Source organism: Gorilla gorilla, chromosome 10 (assembly GCF_029281585.2).
Source record: "Gorilla gorilla gorilla isolate KB3781 chromosome 10, NHGRI_mGorGor1-v2.1_pri, whole genome shotgun sequence".
NCBI lineage: Eukaryota > Metazoa > Chordata > Mammalia > Primates > Hominidae > Gorilla > Gorilla gorilla.
The window spans coordinates 33,788,074-33,810,172 of record NC_073234.2 but is presented as its reverse complement, the minus strand read 5'-3'; the positions used below and the strand labels follow the sequence as shown (position 1 = coordinate 33,810,172).

The following is a 22,099-nucleotide window of genomic DNA, read 5'->3' as shown; positions in this document are numbered from 1 at the left end:
AACATTTACAACTGATAGCACTTGTGAGTCATGCCAACAACTAGGGGCAACAATTTTGAGCTTTTAAATATCTCAATTTTCAATATGGTTTTCATTTCAGTTTTGCTCTTAAGTTAAAAAAAAAAGTCACATCTTCAGTACTTGAATGAGTTCCTAATTGTTGATAGAAAAAACAAACATTTCCTGAATTCTTCAAATTACCCTTTTTTGAAAGTAGATGTTGAATTAGAAAGAAATCTGAATTGGGCATGAGATATCATAAACGTATTTTAATTTCAATTCTTCAATCAGCTTAGATGATTGTCATTGGAAAAATCACTTAACATGTTGAGATCCCTTTCTGGGATAGCAGATGATCCTTCAAGTCCCATTTGACTTCAAAATACTGTAACTCTATGAATATTTGTTAGTGTATTCCTTTTGGATGCCAAATTCAAATATTATTAGAAGATGAGAATAATTTCTAAACAGAATGCCTTTTTGCCAACCATATTTTTTGTTGGCTAGAGCAAAGTCAGTCTGATTGAGAAACAATAAATAATTAAACACTATAATACTGCTTTTCAGGGACTTAACCCAAATTTCTAGTATAAACTATGACAGTGGGGGACTAACATTATTATAGGGAAACCAGATTACTATCTAAGGAAGCAGTGATGTAATTGGATGTGGTTATTATAATGAAAAATTGCTGGACAGTGGATTAGGAAGCTCAGTTCCCAAAGGCCTGGGTGGGTCCAAGTTTCAACATTTGAGTTCATTATGTATATACATAATGTTCATTTCCATAACTCTTCACTTTTTCTTAACAAAATAGAAGATTTTGAGGGAAAAATGATTTAAACCAGTGATACATTGATGCTGGAGCTCTTTTCTTGGCTTTTGACTTGATTTGTGGTAGAAATTTGTATAAGATTCTATTTTCATAGGTATTTATTAGCAGTAATAAGGCTTAAATGACACCAAATTAATTTAAAGATTGTATGGTATTTTAAAAATCTTTTTATTAAAGGAACTACATAAAATCTCTATTGCATACAATAGAAACAAAACAGACAAAAACAACTGCTCCTGTATTATGCCTTCACTGGAAAACTATGCTAATGGATTTTACAGATTATTGTGTACAAAGGAAACCTTGTTACCACTATCTGCCTCTTTTTCTTCAGGTTGGTTGGGATAGAGAACAGTTACTTTTGGTTTAAGCAAGTTGCTGAAGGTAGGGATTCTATCCTGTGTATACATTTCTGAGGACAAAAAAGTGAAAAGATGATTACAGCAGATCAATATTAAAAGTCAGTGAGACATATCTTTCCCTAACAAAAGATGAAGCAATAATTCATCATTTATTACATTGTAAAGGTAAAAAAATAAATTAGTTGCAAAATAATGATTCTCAAAGGTAAAGGGCTGAGGCTTTAAAGCCTCCTATGGATTCTGTATCATGTGTGCTCTATTGCTCTGCAAGACCTCCCTGAAGTACAGCTCTTTCCCCTTGCTTCAGGGAGTGTTCCAGACATCAAAGCAGAAAGAGAGAGCATTTACCTCCTTTGTGTATTCATTTGTAAGCCTTTATCAGTATTTAAAACTGACAGAATGGGAGCACAGACTTTTTTATTCACTGGATGTCTGGCCTTGCCTCTCTGCTTTTATTTGGAAAAGGTCATAGGCAAAACTGTAAAGTGGACAAAATTTGTTGAGTTCCCTCTCTCTACTCTGTCCCTGCCACGTGGCCAGTGGGCTCTTTCCTCCTGCCTGGATGCTAATGTTAGCCCTTGAGCTTCTTTAAGGCAAGGATCATCCTTTGTTTTATCGTTAATCGTTCAATGGTGTCCATCATCTCTATGTTTGTCACATTAATGAAAAAATGATAAACTAATTCCCATAATCATTAGGTTCAGAATATATATATTTTCATATTAGAAGAGAACTGCTGGAAGAGAGCAATACTTAACCTCAAGGAGTGACTTGCAAATGAGAGAATTTCAGGCATTAGGGGATACGTATTGTGGAGAGGCGGGTGAGAGAGACAACTGTGAATTCGAATCGCATGATGCCAAATTTCCACATCTTTTTGCTTTATTTAAAGTCATCTGTGACTTGAGAATTTGCCCCCAAAATTTTAGATAAAAGAGTTTAGGGAGGATTATTTAAAAAAAATGGACAGATTTTTGGATCATCTCAGTTTTATGGATAGCATATTAAAGTCACAGGATATGGTCATTTAATACCCTGTACCAGAGACAACATTGGCTTAATTCATTTCGTGGTTTTCTCAACTGGTACATAAGATGCTGCTCCATCAACTTGTTCTTAGGCCCTAACTCCTGTCTTGGTTTGTCCTGGACTTCTGCTCACATTCTTCCTCTTCTCCAGTTTTGGTTTCACTAGTGATATCCATTGCCTTGTTTCTGATCAGGTCAATCTCCTGGAATTGCTTTAGCCAGGCCAGCTCTTAGTTGACCTCTGAAGCAGCTCTCCTCCACCCCCTATCGACATAAGTCTGCATGTGCACAGCTGAGTCCAGGAAACTTAATCCTATTCATACATTGAATAGTAAATTATTGAATGTCTATAAAGTGCCAAGTACTGTTCTAGGTACTTGTGATATATCAGTGAATAAAGCAGAAAAAAGATCCTTACATTGATAGAGCTTGCAAATGGGAGCCTCACCTCAGGTTATCCCCATACATTGAAAGGAACACTTTGAAGAGATTTTTGCATTAGGTGCCTTAAGTGACACCTTATAAAGGAGCTGTGTTATAATATAGCTTCCTACCAGACAGTTTTTCATTCCAATTGGTTCTCTCTTGGAGTTGGTTCAATCAGACTTGGTAGGAGGAGTGGGAAAGACTGCAATACTGTTGTTCTACCTACGATGTATCCCATAGCATACTGATGCTCCAATTTCTAAAAACACATATTTAAATTTTTATCTTCCATAAGAAATACTTATTGTAGGTCAGGTTCTCTAGAACAGGGCGTGAGGCAGAATTTCACTGTTTGTGATTTGCTGAAGAAGTGCTCTTCAGGAAAAATCTTGTGAGGGAGTAAGAGCAGAATTATAGGGAAGGGAAAGGAATTAACAAGGATGAGATCTCGGGTCAAGTCTAACCTTGATCTGATTTATGGGGAGGCTCTGGAATGTAAATTATATCTTAGAGATTTTCCCACTTCGTAGGCCAGGGGGCTATGGAATCAGAGGCTAATTCTCCAGAGAAGGGGCCGTATTTTGTTAGCAGTCACTGCAGCAGATGGGAGTGGGTGCAGCAGCCAGGTAGAGGCGCACAGCAGTGCCTTTGACAGTGCCCAATTTCATATTCCCTGAGTACCATGGAATTTCCAGTACTGTGTGTGAAAATACTGATGGCCTTACAGACATTTCTGTGGATTCATAATTTTTAAAACATTTTTTCAGTATCTACTGAGTTTCAGATACTGTGCTGGATTGGTACATGGAAGAGTGTGACATGATTGCTGTCTTGAGCTACTCTGTGGACTAAGAGGGGGAAGGGACAGGGCAGCAGTGGTGTCAAGGGAGTGTGATATGATGTCTGGCAGAGTCATGAACAGTATGCTGTTTGACATGATGTGGAAGCAATACTCAATCCCAGATGGTGGCTGGGAGAGGGTCAGGGAAAGCTTCCTGATGATGTGACATCCTAGGCAATCGACTCAGAGCCTTCATAAAGTCTGTTATATTATTTTCCTGTGGCTGCCGTAACAAGTTAACACAAACTAGTGATAACAGAAATGTATTCTCACAGTTCTGGAGGCCAGAAGTCCAAAATCAGGGTGTAAGCAGGGCTGTGCTCTCTCCCAAGGCTCCGGGGTGAACCTTCCTTGCCTCTTCCAGCTTATGGTAGCTCTAGGCATTCCTTGGCTTGGGGCAGCAATCAATGCCTCCCTTTTCATGACCTTCTCTCTGTGTGTGTCTTCTCCTCTTCTGCCTCTCTTTAGGTCACTTGGCATTGGATTCAGAGCTCACCCTGATAATCCAGGGGGAACTAATCTCAAGATCTTTAATTAAATTCTATCGTCAAAGACCCTTTTTCTCCATAAGGTCACATTCACAAATCACAGGTTTCTGAGGTTAGGCTGTGGACATATCTTCTTTGGGGCCACCACTCAACTCAATACTTGACTAGTGGTTAAAGTGTTTCCTATTCCAAATGGAAAGGGGCACTACATTTAAGCTTTTGTAATTAATTGTTACATAATGGGGGAGGGGCCTCCTGGGCATAAGCTCCAAATGTTATGGTTCCCATTTATAGCTACATTTTAGGATGCAAACTGTGAGGTAAAGCTTTTAAATTCAAACACAAAGCTTCTAGTTAACTCACTTGCCTTGGAAAATAGGGGCTATTCATCCTACATTCACTCTTCCGGTGGAAGAGACTCACGTGAGCCTAAGTCAGTTTCACCTCTCAGAAAGGCTACCCACAGTGATGCCAAGTAGTCAAGATGGTTTTCATTCCAATCTTACTTATTCATAGCTCAGTATCTGGTGAGGCAACTTTCTGATCACTGATAGTGACAGGTGGAAGTTGTGGAGCAGGGAGCGCTGTTGAGGATATATAGAGTTATAGGGCTTGGTGAATAATTGGTCATGTTAGTGAGAAACAAGGAAGACCTCAAGACCTGTGTGAGCAAGACAGGATATTTAGTTCAGTGTTGAATATGGTGAATCTGAGGAAGCAGTAATTCATCCACGTGAAAAAAAATCTCATAAACTCATGACTGATGGGTTTCTAGTTTTGTTTTTTTTTAAATAAGACTTTTTTTTAAGGAAAGATGTTTTGAGTATTTTTTTTTCATGAATCGTGAGATGGGAGCTGCATCTTTAAAGTTTTAACACAAACATTTTGCACAGAAGCAGTCACTCCCTAAATATGATGCTAGGCTTGAGCTATTTTTTTTAACTCTGATGTATTTTAAATATAATTAATATTATTTTATGCTTAGTGCATGTTGCCTGATTCTTAATTTTTATTTGTTTTAAGGGGATGTAGGCATTTTTGAATCTCCCCCCTTAGAGGATCAGGAACAATAACTAATAGGTCATAGGCTTAATACCTGGGTGATGAAATAATCTGCACAATAAATCCCCATGACACATGTTTACCTATGTAACAAACCTCCACGTGTGCCCCTGGACTTAAAAGTTAAAGAAAACTCCTTCCTGTTTTTATTTCTCTTTTTTCATATTCTTACAAACAAAGCTCTCAAAACAAACAGTCCATTTATAATTTATATTCTTTTCTATTCCTTCTTAGTTTCTCCTTGAATCACTGAAAGGAAAAATGGGCTTGATTTTTTTTTTTGAAAGGATGAGAATTATACACAAAAAAGCTTCCCTTCCAACCTTTTTGGAAACAGTGACGTAATTGTATTTACATGAATTTGCAAGTATGACATTGATTTACCACTTTGTGCGCACCCATTGTTGCCTTTCAAATGACTCCGCTTTTCATACAACTTTAGCAAATGAAGAACTTACTGAGGTGGTCCAAGTAGTTTAACAATCGTTAGTCAATTAGAATAAGTCTTTAATATTTTATTATATTTTTAATATACTTTTAAAACTTTTTTTTTTTTTTTTTTAACGGAGTCTCGCTGTTGTCAGCCCAGGCTGGAGTGCAATGGCGCGATCTCGGCTCACTGCAACCTCCTGGGTTCCAGCAATTCTCCTGCCTCAGCCTCCTGAGTAGCTGAGATTACAGGCGCCCGCCACCAGGCCCGGCTAATTTTTGTATTTTTAGTAGAAATGGGGGTTTCACTGTGTTGGCCTGGCTGATCTTGGACTCCTGACCTCAGGTGATCCACCCGCCTTGGCCTCCCAAAGTGCTGGGATTACAGACACGAGCCACCACGCCCGCCTAAAACATTGTCTTTTATATATTTTATACTTTATATATTTTTATATTTTTGTTCAAATATTAAAATAAAAATTGTTATCTGGCTATGTTACTTTTTTAATATGTGTGCATTTTAATAATGCATGCAAAAAACAGTAAAGTTTTAAGGGAATTAAACATTGAGTTTAATGGAGTCCTACATTTAATATGACAGCAGAACACCACAAAGTGTATCCACTTAACTTTCCTTTGCCCCAAAGTAGCTTTCTGAAAAACTGAAGAAAATAAGACTTCATTCAGAGCTTTAATAAGAGTCTATTCATGGAAGGGCCTCATGCCAGTCAATGTATCTTATGTTTTATTATAGTAACATGCTAGAGGAATTGTTCTGCTTTTTAAATTAGGCATTTAAAATGAAAATAAGCATCAAATCAAACAGTCTCCGACCAAGTTCCTGTGTATCTTCTTTGCTACATCTTCTTGAGTGATTTTCATGAGAAGAGTGATCTCATTATGAGTAACATTTCTTGAAGCAGAAAAATATGACACTCCAAAATGATATTGACTTGCTGTTTTCCTGTTATTTAGTGGTCTTAACTATCAATCAAAGCAACTAAATGATGCCTGTCATACATTCAGGAGAGTAAAACATAGATCTAATTTTATCCTTAGGTCATTGAAACTTATAATTGTTAAAACTTTGTCCTATGAAATTAAAATTGAATCAACAAGGTTAATAATACAAAGAAAAGTAGGAAGAACAGTATGCAAAGAATATTATGTCCAATAGAATCAAGTGTAGGTGATAATAGGATAAATCATTTTTTTGAAAACAGGATTGGAACCAAAATTTGTTTTTAATAAGTGAGTTTTTAACATTAGAAGGATTTTATTCTTAACTCTCAATTATATAATCACAAAAAAAATCAGTGTTTCAGGAAAACACACTTAATCCTAACATAAAATTCATGTCGCTTATCACAAAATTAGATAGTCAAGTGTAAAAAAGGAGAAACAAAACAGAAATAGTAATTTTAAACCACATGAGACATTGCAAAGAATTTTTTTGTTAATAAACAACCCATAAATACTTTTACATACTACATTTCAAAAATGATGCACCTATGAATAATATGATAAAGGTCATAATGTTGAAGACTTTAAGTTCAAGGTCATCATGTTGAAGACTTGAAATTAAATTCAAGGTTGTAGTGATGAAAAATTCAAAGTCAAGGTCCTGATGATAAAGACTTTAAATCCAAGGATATATTGTGTAAGAAAGGACAAACCACTAGCATTCAAGTTATTTATCCAATTAGTTCTCTGTGAGTACAAAATATAAGAAATCACTAAATGGATTGGCCTAATTACAAATTTTGTTTCATTTATAAATAACTCTCAACTTCAGGAAATCTTTTCACAGAATCATTCAGTCACATGGTATCTATCTACCCTTGTGTAGGTATTTCTGCTACACTTTAAATCCTTATTCAAAACAATTCTCTCTCCATTTCTCTATGTTTTTAAGTATAAAATATTTTGAAAGAAAGAAATGTCAGCTGGGCTTGGTGTCTCACACCTGTAATCCCAGCACTTTGGGAGGCCAAGGCAGGCAGATCATGAGGTCAAGAGATGAAGAAAATCCTGGCCAACATGGTGAAACCCTGTCTCTACCAAAAATATAAAAATTAGCCAGGCGTGGTGGTGTGTGCCTGTAGTCCCAGCTACTCGGGAGGCTGAGGCAGAAGAATTGCTTGAACCAGGGAGTTGGAGGTTGCAGTGAGCCGAGATTGCACCACTGCACTCCAGCCTGGTGACAAAGTGAGACTCCGACTCAAAAAAAAAAAAAAAAAAAAAAAGAAATGTCTGTCCTTTAGCTAGAGAAAAAAAGCAACCCATTTCCTTCTTTACTTCAAAAACACAAAACAAACCAAAACAATCCAATTCCTAATGTAATGTCATACAGAACACAGGGCCTGGAACAATATTTCATTCTGGTTTTCCTGCTATATGCTGAGAATAATTTAGTTATTTACATTATTGAGAAATCTATTTAGCAGACTAGAATCATCCCAATGCTTCCATCAGCAGAAGGCTTGCTAAAAAAGGCACGAGCAGTGGCATCTACGAACGGGAGCATCAAAGACTCTACTCTCTCTTTCTCCTCATCTTCTTCTGATTCATCCATATCTGCTGAATCATCATCATCATCTGCATCATCATTATCATTTTTTCTCCTCCCCCTCATCTTTCTCTTCCATCTCTTCATATTCATCAGGACCCATTTCCAATCATACGATAGACACCCTGAACGTTGGACATGCCGTATGGAATTGGAGAATGGCAACATTAAAGATATTTAAAGTAAAGGAAATGGTAGGTATAATACCCTTCCATACATCGTGGTGTTGTAGAGAATGTGGCACAGCTGCTCTAGTCATATACCCAGCCTGGGCTGATGACTGGAAATTCACAAGCTAATCCAGGTCCTTGAACTTCTTCTACTTCACGTTTAGCATTCGTTAGTCTCCACTAGCAACCGTCCAACTGACAAGCCTTCTCAGGAATAGCATCTTTTGACAATCTTAATTCGGTATGTGAAGAAATAGTGGGGTGGATGTACAGAAGCTAAGTTCTGGCAGAAACGATGGGGAAACTGAAATGCTAATATCCTCAGGTGTTGCTATAGAAATTCTGGCATCTTATGAATCAGTCTTATTTCTTCACTAATAATATTTCAAATTTATGCTTTGGGAAAAGTTTAGTGCTCTAGAAATTTTCAACAGAATGGGTATACATTAGCCTTTGGATTTTATGGTTTATAACTAATATTGCACAGAAAGTATTTTTATACCACATATTCTTCCAAAAACATTCAGTCTCATAACTAGATTTTACATTAAAATCTTCAAGGAGTAGATATACAAATTGCACTTGTCATTTAAAGCTACAAGAAAGGCATCATTCAGATTTGAAATTCTGTTTGGATTTAACTTCCTGATTAACAGTAGCAACTGTCCAACTGGTAGATTTTGAAAATGATGACAAATTATCCTCTTAAATAAAAATGACATTGACAAAGACTCAAAACTGCCTGAATTTTATGGTCTGTATCAATTATAAGGTAAAGAAATCTTCTGCTTCCTCTAAAGATGCCCATAGAGAAGTTGGCAATTAAAAAGGCATCCTTGCCTGTTTTAGTTAATCTTACCAGTAAAGACGATGGGCAACCTGGATGCTCTGCAAGGAGCGGTGGAGTAGAAGTTGCACTAAAGGACTCTCAAGGTTCCATTCAAACTTGACAGCCTGAAGTAAGAGACACAATTACTTTACTTCTCAGTAACAAAATTATAGCAGAATACAGAGGGACTTCAGAGGCTTGAGAAAAGACTAGAGAAAACAGCATGCATATTTTAACAAAATGCTAATAACACATTCGATGATTTTATGAGTCGGTATATGACTAATAACAAAACACATATACATTACACCATTTGGATTTGTATAGTCTTGCTTCCTTTCCTTGTATATGGATAAGAAATAAGGGCAGGTAGTTGGTGGAGTTCAACCATGTACCAGGGGAGAATACTGACACAAAAAGTCCTGGATTATTAAATACAATATTATTAAGCCACAGATATTTTTTCCTATTTGGAGATGAAATTAATGCACATTCAAAGCCTTAACAGAAATCATCAACTGGTGTATCATTATTAACCTCCAGGCCTTGAGGTTTTGCTTAAAATTTCAAAAGTGACTGTTACTACCATAACTCAGTCCCAAATCCTTTCTTTCATCTCCACTGTGAACAACTCTTAAGTTTTTTAGGATACTCAACTGGGTAGAAAACAGAGATAACAGTGGCAGCCCCCACTATCCTTAGGGACCTAATTTAGGGCTTCATCTGTTCTCTGCAGGGACTTCACTGACAGGAATCTGTAGCTGAGCTGCTATCATCATCCCAGGAATCTGAATATATGAAAATGAAAACCAGGTTCTCATAAAAATGCTCATTCCTGCTTGAGAGACAAAGCTTATATCTTTAGTTGTTTGATAAACCATTTAAGTCTCTCTCTTTTACACACACACACACACACACACACACTCTCTCTCTCTCTCTCTCTCTCTCTCTCTCTCTCTCTCTCTCTCTCTCTCTCAAAGCTTCAGAGTCTAAGCCAGGCTTTATACCACAGTACAGACAGCAGGAAAAAATGAGTACAATATCCAGTCATACATACACTTGAAGAAACAACTCAATATGCTAGCCATCCTCAAGAATGGGAAAGTTTATAAATTCCTAAGATGTGAGGGTGCTGAAGATGAGTTCAGCAAATTTGCATAAACTCCTGATGCTGTCTGACTGTAGAAGGACAATAATGTGTGCTGTCTTAAACCGTAGCCATGGCACTCTCTCATTTACGTGCTACTGCTGGACTGACTAGGTCATGGGTTTTATTTATGCCCTAATAGTGAGCATATTATATGAGCATATGAGCAGGAGGTATGTTTCAGTATTACCTACATGCTTGCCTTTTTAGATGTCTGCCCATTATTTCTTCTTAAACCCAGTATCTATTTGTTACCCCTCGCTTCCAAGCTTCCTGCTTTACTCTGTCCACTGATACAATTTCCCCCTAAATCCCGCCTGACCGTCTAGAATGTAGACAATTTTTCTGGTGAACACCACATTATCTGAAGTGGTTTGCAGTAACCCCTGGGTCTGGGTCTTATTTGACTCTTAGCTATGAACTGTATCTTCTGTTTTGTTACAGCCTTAGGGTCCTTTCTTACAGCTTTAATATAGACTGCATAATTCTAACATGATAATACGTAACAAAATAGCATGATTCAAGAGAACAACCAACAGGTTAGGATTTTTTTATGTGTTGGAAAGTTTGAAATTCAAGGTAGAGTATAGAAGTCTAAGGACAATGAGTGTTTTGAAATTCTTCCAGTGTTTTTTTTTTTTTAATTTTCTAGTCACATTATCTATTTCTTTCCATCTCAGGACATTTTATAACTTTCCTTTTTAATCATGACATAGTTGAAACTTTAATTCTGCCTTCTGTGTATTTGCTGTGTTAGATTGTGTGCACACCGTCTTATACATTTGGATTTGCGGCAGTATGGGTCTCAATGACATTCCTGATGCCAAGTGTACTTATTCAGATAGAGACTTTCAAATGAGTTTAATGTCTACAGACTTTTGTGAAAACGTGTTCTCCTGAATTGGGCTCGAAATAGCATGTTGCCATACCCATGAGTCATGAGATGAACGGTAAACTTGTAAGTTAGATTAACCCTTATTTTCAAGAAAGACTGGATTGTACTCTCTGGCACAGCTATTTCTAAACCAGCTCTCTTTTTTAAGGAGAACTTCAGAGAAATTCATAATCTCTGTGCAGTCATACTCTACTAAAGTTTATTAATATAGGCTCTTTCTACCAGTTTCCAGTCACTTTTCAAAACCTGAGGCAACTGACATTCAAACTAGCTGTAACAACCTGACCTTTCAGATAAAAAAAAAAAAGCTGGATTAAAAACAAAACAAAGCATAAAAACCACAAGTTTAGATCTATTTAGCTGTCAGCATACAGTCATCCTGGAAAAAACAAAAACAACTTACCTTCTATTCTATATCTATTAGATACTCTGTTATTTACATGGTCATGTGTGGCATGTTTAATTTACTTGTTTATATTTCATCGTATTCAGACTAAATCAGTCTTTGCTTACATTTCTAGATAACTTTATATTATTTTCTAAAATTACTCCAACATTGTGATATTTGATGATACTAAAATGTACTATTTGGTGGCAAAATTTGGCTATTAGAAATTACTGTGATAAAATTTATTATCAATATTATAAGCCTCTAAAGAAGTGCAAGAAACTCATAAATTATGAAAACCTGCCTAGCAAATGATTATTTTCTACATAACATTTATTTGGTAATTTTTATCATTTTATATATACATATTTATAAATTTGTATCATGAGCATGTCTATTTTTTCGTATTCTAATTAATAAATGAAATCATTTAAAAAAATTTTCCTTTTTGGAATTAATGTATTTTGTAATTGTAACAATTTCAGCTAGAGAATGTCTTCATTACCCATGTTGACATCATTTAGTCCCTCGGGTGGCCAAATTGCAATATCACTTCTAGATAGACTGTTGTTGATTCATTAGGAACCTTTTAGAGATAATTAGTTAAAACCCTGGGTTTCCTTAGCAACTCTGCTGTTCTTACCTGAACTAGCTGTGGGAGATATTCCAGTAGTTCATCATTCAAGAGGTTGTCTAACTGTTGAACTGCCACTTTACGAATTTCTTGATCTGGAAAACTAATACACAATAAATATATCCACTAAGCTGTTAATGATAAGGAATAATGCATAAGACATGTCAGCTAGAACAGAGAATGAATTCTACCCCCAGTGCATAAGGTAAAACAATTATCCCACAATCGATTAAGGTAATATTAGCACCAAATAATTCTTATTTTTCCATATTCTATACTCTCGTGTGGACTGCAGTAGAAAATCCTTTCAACTAGACTTTGGAAATGTGGTTTTAAGTCTGATTCCTGCCGGCTTTCTTATCTATAAAATGTGGATTATGGATAATCTAAAATCTTTTCTAAAGTAGTATGAAAATCTTTGCTTCTTATTTAGCCAAGCATTTGATAAATAAGTTATTACCAACTGGAGATCTGATTATATGATTAGAAATGGGATCTAATATTTTTAACCAGTCTTAGCCAGATCTTACCACAAACCAGAAATCTAAAGTTCTTTAGAATAAATAAATAAAAATAATTTAATACAGCTAAATCTTACTAGACTGTGAAGTTCTTGAAAGAAACTGTGCCTTATTCATTTTTGGATGGCATTCGCCTGTTGTAAGATTTAGCACCCATTAGGCACTTAATAAATGTTTTTTATTTAAATAAATTTGTGAAGGTATTTAGCATTTGAAGTCCTGTTCCAAAGACAATTTATCCTGAAATGGATTCCTCAAATTGTCATCTTGCTCCATCAGAAGAAATAGATTCAATTATCTCAAAGTTCCTGGGAAGTGCTTGGAGATAATTTTGGCTCCATATTGCTTTGACATTGATTAGATATTACTAGGGCTTTGGTAAGAAGAATTAATTTTAAAGAAACAATTTTTTAGAAAAAAATTAACAAGCATAATTTAAAACGTGAAGGAACTGCTTATAGTAATTTATTTACAAATAAAAACAAACAACCCAGAAATTAATTTTGTAGACAATTAACTGAATGCTTTTCAACCAGTCAGGTGAGGGCTCTAAAGATTGGCTTCCAATAGGAGGTTAGAAAACTGTAAAGTCTTTAATGGTCAGTGTTTTCTCAGCATATCAAGTTACTGAAGGGTTAAATGGGAACTATGCCGCCATCGAGTCAACTAAACAATGGTATCACATAACTCAACTGTCCTTGATGGCAGCTTCAAATGGAATGCTAAGCAAGTTACATATTTTTTCTTCATTAAACTGAGCATTTTAATTGCAACAAGAATTTTACCTATAAGGTTAGTCAGTCAAAACTCTTATTTCTGACCTGCAAGTACATTTCCAGTATTTTTCTCCTGTTGAACATTCTAGCAACGAGACCTACTGAGAACTGCGGTCCAGACACATTTGGTGAAGTATTGCAAAGGTCAGAATATCTCAGCATAACGTCATGCACAGGTGGAGGGCAGAGAGAGTGCAATTAAAATGCAAAGCTAGAAGCAGTTCAGCTTGTTTTAGTACATTAAGACTTTAGATTCTCCTAACTAAATGTGATTGACTCTAATTTATTGCTCTCAATTACTAAACCATTTGTCTGAAACTTGTAGACATCAAGGTCAGTGTGAGGACAGTTTGAAGTCTTGGAGGGAATAGTTACTAGGTAAGTTTTGTTGCCTAAGTGATGACTTGTTAAGTTAGCTATCAGTCGCCCATGCTTCCCTGTGTGACTATTTTACCTTATTGATAGAAATGACAAAAAAGGAGTATAAAAGGAACATCACAACAAAACAATGCTCTTTGGTGAATGCTATATCTTTAACTATGTGTTTATTTCCACTAGAATGCAAACTCCAGAAAGGCAGTAAATTTTTGTCTATTTTGTTCATAGATGTGTCCCCAATGCCTTCAGATTTGTAGGCACTCTCTACATATTTCTTAGAAGACTGTTGAACCTGAACTCATTGTCGTTACACCTAAACATCTTTACTACCAGCCTTCCTCACTGTAGTCTGTGTTATCACCTTTCTCCAATTACATAGACTTAAAATGTTAAAGGTAATATTTCGCCCCTCTTTATTACTTTTTTCACCTTTCCCATCTGATGGAATTCTATTCATCCATGAACTCCAAGCTCAAGCATCAGTTTACCTGTGAAGCTGTTCCAGCAATATTTTAACACCCTGTGGAGTTGATAACTCCCTTCTCTATAAAATTCTATATTATATACATCATTGAGGGCAGGCATTTATTTATGATTCCCTAGCCCAAGCGCAGTTGAATAAAAGTTTGTGGAATTCCTAGTATTCTCTTATCTTTACATCTAATCAGTTGCCGAGTTCTGTTGATTTTTCTATCCTAATGGCTCTAGCCTTTAATGCTTGCTTTTAATTTCTTCTGCTGCTGTCTAGTCTAGGCCATAATTACCTCATGCTAATAGTAACATTTTTAATAGTAATACCTTATCAAATCCCTTAAAGTATTTTATTTCTCATAAAACATTAAATGGTTTTCTATACCCAATAAACCTCCCTTTAGTACACACTGCAATCTAAATATTCAAGTCTAGCAGAACACTCTAGATTTTTATTCTACCATTAATATTCACTGAACCAGTCTGGCTCATTGATATATTCTACTCTGAAAATGCATGTGCATTTTCACCTTTGTGCACACTGTAACATCTGCTGGAAAACCCTCCCTTAGTTCTTTAAGTTCTAGTCCTCCTTCAAAATGTAGATCAAATTCCCTTGAAGGTGCCTCTGTTAGTCCTTAGTAATCACTTCTCTGAATGCCAAGGATATTGACTGGTTGACTCCCACTTAAGATATGACAGTGTGTATTAGAATTTATCTTTTTACATATGTGTCCTTATTCCTCAACTACTGACTAATTCAACTGAAGATGAGGATTGTTCAGTGTTTTCTTTTTTATTGCTAGGATTTAGCAACTTACTCCATGTATGGTTGCAATGAATAAAAATGCATTGATCATGATGATAATAATTACAAAAATCCTACTATAAAGTCAATTTTATTTCCTTCTGTGTTTTGAGATAGTTTCCATTGGTTGCAATAGGTTTAATTTTATAAATACCACTCATATAAATTCCAGATATTTTTTCTCTCCGTCAAAAGCATAGGAGAAAAACAAATCTGAAGGCAATGAAAGAGAGGGATATACAGGCATACCTCAGAGACATTGCAGGTTTGGTTCCAGACCACCACAATAAAGTAAATATCACAATAAAGCCAGTCGCACTTTTTTTTGTTTTTTTTAATGTATGTAAAAGTTCTGCTTATACCATACTGTAGTCTACTAAATGTGTAATAGCATTACGCCAAACAAATCATTAAATTAAAAACTTTTATTAAAAATACTTTGTTGCTAAGAAATGCTAACAATCAACTAAGCCTTCAGCAAGTTCTAATCTTTTTGCTGGTGGAGGGTGTTTGGTCCATGTTGATGCCTGTGGACTGATCAGGATGGTGGTTGCTGAAGGTTGGGGTGGTTGTGGTAATTTCTTAAAATAAACACAACAATGAAGCTTGAATCGATTGACTCTTTCTCATGAAAGATTTTTCTGTAGTATGTGATGCTGTTTGATAGCATTTTATTAACAGTAGAACTTTCAAAATTGAAGTCAATTCTTTCAAGCCCTGCCACTGCTTTCTCAATCATGTTTATATAGGATTCTAAATCCTTTGTTATCATGTCAACAATGTTCGCAGCATCTTCACCAGGAGTAAATTCCATCTCAAGAAACCACTCTTTTTTGCTCATCCATAAGAAGCAACTCCTCATCCCTTCAAATTTGTCATGAGATTGCAGCAATTCTGTCACATCTTCAGGCTCCACTTCTAATTCTAGTTCACTTATAAGTTCTACCACATCTACAGTTCCTTCCTCCACTGAAGACCTGAACTCCCTACTGTTATCTGTGAGGATTAGGATCTACTTCTTGAAACTCCTGTTAATGTTGATGTTTTGACCTCTTCCCATGAATCACCGATGTTCTTAATTATATCTAGAATGGTGAATCCTTTCCAGAAGGTTTCCAATTTACCCAGATCCATCCAAGGAATCACTGTCTATGGCAGCTGTAGCCTTATGAAACATATTTCTTAAATAATAAGACTTAAAAGTCAAAATGACTCCTTGATCCAAGGCTTCAGAATGGATGTTTTGTTAGCAGGCATGAAAACAACATTAACCTCCCTATACGTCGCCATCAGAGCTCTTGAGTGACTGGGTGCATTGTCAATGAGTAGTAATATTTTGAAAAGAATCTTTTTTTCTGAGCAGTAAGTTTCAACAGTGGGCTTAACATATTCAGTAAACCATGCTGTAAACAGATGTGCTGTCATCCAGGCTTTGTTATTCTATTTATAGAGTATAGGCAGAGTCATTTTAGCAGAATTCTGAAGCACCCCAGGATTTTTGAAATAGTAAATGAGCATTGGCATCAATTTAAAATCGCCAGCTGCGTAGTCCTAACAAGAGAGTCAGCTTGTCTTCTGAAGCCTTGAAGCCAAGCATTGACTTATCTTCCCTAGCTATGAAAATCCTAGATAGCATCTTTTTCCAATAGAAGGTTGTTTCATCTATATTGAAAATCTGTTGCTTAGTGTAGCCACAGTCTTCAATGACCTTAGCTGGATCTTATGGATAACTTGCTGCAGCTTCTACATCAGCACTTTCTGGTTCACCTTAAGGTTACAAATATGGCTTGCTTTCTTTCTTCCTTCCTTCCTTCCTTCCTTCCTTCCTTCCTTCCCTTTCCTTTCCTTTCCCTCCTTCCTTCCTTCCTTCCTTCCTTTCTTCCTTCCTTCCTTCCTTCCTTCCTTCCTTCCTTCCTTCCTTCCTTTTCTTTTCTTTTCTTTTCTTTTTTCTTTTTGAGATGGAGTCTTGCTCCCTTGCCCAGGCTAGAGTGCAGTGGTGCAATCTCAGCCCACTGCAACCTCTGCTACCCAAATTCAAGTGATTCTCCTGCCTCAGCCTCCTGAGTAGCTGGGATTTTAGGCGCCCGCCACCACACCCAGCTAATTTTTGTATTTTCAGTAGAGACCGGGTTTCACCATCTTGGCCATCTGGTCTTGAACTCCTGACCTCATGATCCACCCGCCTTGGCCTCCTAAAGTGCTGGGATTACAGGCATGAGCCACTGCGCCTGCCCGGCTTTTTTCTTAAAACTTATGAACCAACTCTGCTAGCTTCAAACTTTTCTTCTGCAGTTTCCTCATCTCTCTTAACTTTCATGAAATTGAAGAGAGTTAGGGCCTTGCTCTGTATTAGCCTTTGGCTTCAGAGAATGTTGTGAGATTTGATCTTATATCCAAATCACTCCGACTTTGTCCCTTGCAGCAATAAGACTTTCACTTTCTTATCAGTCTGTCTTCACTGGAATAGCACTATTAATTTCCTCCAAGAACTTTTCCTTTGCATTCACAATTTGGTTAACTGTTTGGCACAAGAAGCCTAGCTTTTAGCCTATCTCAGCTTTCAACATGCCTTTCACACTATGCTTAATCGTTTTAGGCTTTTGATTTAAAGTGGAAGACATATAACTCTTCCTTTCACTTGACTACTTAGAGGCCATTGTAGGGTTATTAACTGGCCTAGTTTCAATATTGTAGGGTCTCGGGGAACAGGGAGGCTCAAGGAAAGGGAGAGAGACAGGGAGCAGCCAGCAGGTGGAAGAGTCAGAACACACACAACATTAATGGATTAAGTTCACTCTGTACTGTGGGTGCAACTTGTGGTGCCTCAAAACAATTGCAATAGTAACATCAGCAATCGCTGATCACAGATCACCATAACAGATATAATAATAACAATGATACTTGAAATATTGTGAGAATTTCCAAAATGGGACATAGTTACACAAAGTAAGCACATGCTGCTGGAAAAACCTCACCGATAGATTTTCTTGACTCAAGGAAGCCACAAATCTTCAGTTGTAAAAACACACTATCTGAATTACAGTAAAGTAGAGCACAATAAAGTAAGGTATGCCTGCATTTTTTTTCAAAAACAGGAAAACAAAAAAGTAGTAATACAGTACCTATATAGTCAAAAAGGAAAATTGTGTATTTGTATCAATATATGCAAATGCTGGGAATAATTTTTTGCACTTTAATGGAAAGGGATGTCTCTGTTTATTTATTACCATTGCTTGAAGTTCAAGAAGAAGGTGAAAGAGAAATAGCTATAAAACTAACCACATGACATTCTGAGATGTGACTAAGGCCTAACTTGACATTAAAGCATGTCCGAACATAGCTTGCATTTGACTATTTTAGGAAGTGTTGGCCGCATTAAAAATGATGCCAGCAGTACTGCTGAAGTTCCTGCAACATGGGCTCTTTCATACTTGTTGGCAATATAGGTCAACATGTATTAAAACAAAAACAAAAACAAAATTTAAGTGTGCTTATTTTTTTGATCTATCTATTTACCTTTTGGGAATTTATTTTAAGAATATGATGAGTGACGTGTGTGAAGATATGTATGTGTATGCAAACAAAATTGGGAATAATATAAATGTCTAAAAATTAATAGTTAAATTAAACATGATATAACTATGTGATGGAATATATGCATTCCTTAAAAGTAGTAAAAAAGTTTAATGAAATGAAAATACTAAGAGCCATTTTTTGTAGTATAATACCATTTTTAAAATATGTATATGTTTCTCAATATGATTAACAAAAAGATGAGAAGGATGAAAACATTAATACCAAATATCTGAATGGAGGTGTCATAGATTACTTTAATTTTCTTTTTTAAGCTAAGTTTTAAAAAGTTTTTCAAATTTTCTATACGAAAGTTTTATTAATTGCTAAGAAAACGAATAATACTTTTTAAAAGTAAAGCTTATCCAACTAGTTAATGAATATATGTGAATAATTACGAACTCATGACTAACACTAGAAAAAAGCTTCAAATCATATGCCCTTTTAAGAGTATACATTGTTGCGTGAAAGAGCAAGCATTCTACTTTTTAGTTGACTTAGAATTTTCTTCTAACATAGAATACCTCTGGAGAATTTATGCTTAACTTGATACCTTTTCAAAAAGGGCTCCTGAACTCAGGTATAGATCGATGGACAAATATGTTCCACAAATCCTGGCATTTCTTTTCAGTGATATTATCTGAAATTATTTAAACACTCTTTTGGGATATAGTTGTTGGCATTTCATGCTCAGTAACTTGATCCTCAATGAGGTGAGGGCTACCCATTATTTCTCTGACTTTGGTGTGATATTTACAGACTGAAATGTCATATGTAACAGAAAAACTACAACCTATTTTGAATTTTCCACAAGCCAGGTTATCCTGCTTTATTTGATTTCCTTGAAAAATGCACATATAATTCCTGCATATCATACCAGGAGACACTCTAGCAATTCTGCTAACCTTGGAACTACTAATTACTATTGAAGTGAATATTACACTTTGAGTATGGGACAGAAACAAAGTACTGCTAGGAGATTCATGAGGCTGATGTCAACTAGGACCTTAATTACATTTATAAGAAACTTCCTTATAATCAATCATAAAATGGATTATTACAATGTAACAAATGGACATCTGGCTTGAGATATAAAAAAGATAAAGGTCAGTAAAATTTCATTATTTCTTGGGAAGCAGATCATGTAAAGCAAAAGAAATTTTCATTTATTATGAAAAAAATATTTCTTAAAATTAGGCTTGACAAGAATTCATGTATAATAATCAATTCTTTAAGGTAGTTCATTATTCTCTAAGTGTTCACCTAAGCACTTTATGTTACTTAATTTATTTTCCCAAATGTGTCTTAACAGGGAGGAAACACAAATCACTCTGTCTCTCTGTTTCAGGATTTAATTGGCCTCCAAGTTGAGCTAACAATTGAGTCTCTCGAATCTGTTAAAGGACAAGATCTCATCGCTAAGATAAATATAACTCTGTACATTAACCATTAAGAAATTATCTACACTTGAACATGGGCCATTGTCCAATGAAGACACTGAGAGACAAAGAAAAAAATACTCTATGAAGGCTAAGATTGTAAGGGTTAATAAAAAGAATCAAAGACACGTGGCTAAAAACTCAGAAGGTGGAAAAGGTATAATTAAAGCAACTTCATGATTATTTTCAAAGTAACTTCATTGAAATAGCAATTCTATATCTTGCCAACAATGTAGGGTAAAACACAAAATGGAGGGCCAAGCAAAGGATTAAGTTGAAATGGTAATACTTACATGTGCAGGGAAGGAAGAGCACCAAGTGTTTAGGTAACTCTCCAGCTCAAGGTGGAGGTAATAAGTGACCAATGGTTAGGATTTGTTGTACAACAGTGGCCTTTTCTAATGCTGGGTATCAGGACATTTTTACATTCTTAAAAATTATTGAAGACTTCAAAGAGTTTTGGTTTATGTGAATGATATCTATCAATAATTATATTAGAAATAAATTCAGGACATTTAAGAAATATTTATCAATTCATTTGCAATCACATTAATAAACCCATTTTATGTTAACATAAATAATATATTTCTGAAAAGAATGTTTCCAAAACAAAGACTATTTGGTGAGATTAGTAATATTGTTTTACATTTTTGCGAGTCTCTTTAACATGTGGCTTAATGAAAGAGAGCTGGATTCTCTTACTGCTTCCATGTTAAATCTGTTGCCTTATTTTAAATCATGTGGCCCCTGGAAAACTCCACTCTACAGTCATGAGCAAATGAGTGTGACAAAGGCAAATGGCATCTTAGAATTATTATGAAAATAATTTTAGCCTTGTAACACCCCTGTAAGCATTTGGGGGATTTCAGACCTCACTTTTAGAACCTCTGATGTACACAGCACAGTTTGGCATGGATCATTGTTATGTGGCCATAAGTTAAGGAATTACCACTTGTGGTCTGTTTCTCAGCCTGTGTTTTCTCTGGGCTCAAATTATCTGTGAAGTCATCTGACCAACATTCAGACTTGGGAATTGTCATTACTCTTCTCTTTTCTCAAACATTTGCAGTCCCTCTCATCTCAGAGCACTGTAGGAATATCCAGAGGATTTAGGCAAATGTCAATAGGGCCGGTGGAGTCATGAAATAAAATTTCAACAGAAAAATATATTTTTCAAGTTCTTCCATTTGACAGTAAAAAAAAACCACTTCTATTCCTTTTTTAGATTTTCTCCCCTTATTGTTTTTTTCACTTGTTCCTCTTTTCTAGTTTGAAAAGGATATAGGGAAAATATCTTACTCAAAGAACTTTTGAAGTGATGGGTGAAAGCCAAATGCGATGTAACAAATGTCAACCTTTTAAAAAAGCAACTTTGAGTAAACTGAAAAGCAAAGAAATCTGAGATCAAATTTAAGTGTAATGGAAATGTCAGACTTCAGAATACACAGCAAGAATTCATGCAGAATATGCCATGAGGCTATTCACAGCTAAAAGCCCCAATGTCAGGTTAGAATTAGAAAATCATCAGAAGTGCAGAACTGTTTCTCCAACAGATTTTGAGTCTGATGACACACTCAGCATCAGCTTGGAAGAAAAATGTCAATATGAATATCTTTGCTATTTTTCTAGCACTAAAAATGATCAGATGTGACAAGAATTTTTTTTTCTAGCAAAGTGGTGAATAGGATTTTTTAAGATGATTGTAAATGTCTATCTACTGAATAATTCATGTTCTTTCAAGGATTTTTATATGGTTACAGAATATTAGAACCCAAAGAAACTTGAGACCTAGTTTAATCTCCTTATACAGATGAAAAAACTCAAACTCGGAGTATAAGCAGTTTTCCCAACACCATTTGTTTGTGTCACTGAAACTATCATCCAAATATCCAAAACACTAGGCCATTAAGCTTTCTGCAGCACCCCTAGCAAGGACTTTTCATTTTTTTGACTGGATATTTTTATATATACTTATACAAAAATCACAAGATTATCTTGGGTATATTATTTATTTTATTGCATTCTAAATG

The 22,099-nt window shown here is 35.7% G+C and overlaps 1 protein-coding gene and 1 pseudogene across 1 annotated transcript in view; both read right to left on the bottom strand.

The window, feature by feature from the left end:
* Positions 1-22,099, bottom strand: part of PIK3C2G (phosphatidylinositol-4-phosphate 3-kinase catalytic subunit type 2 gamma) — a 364,289-nt gene that overhangs the window by 214,008 nt on the left and 128,182 nt on the right. The window contains exons 16-17 of the mRNA XM_019039448.4: positions 12,113-12,206; positions 9,070-9,164 (exon numbers count right to left, since the gene is read on the bottom strand). Coding sequence (XP_018894993.2) covers positions 9,070-9,164; positions 12,113-12,206 — 189 coding nt within the window. The remainder of the gene's footprint in view (positions 1-9,069; positions 9,165-12,112; positions 12,207-22,099) is intronic.
* LOC134756533 (F-box only protein 3-like) lies at positions 7,958-8,932 on the bottom strand (annotated as a pseudogene).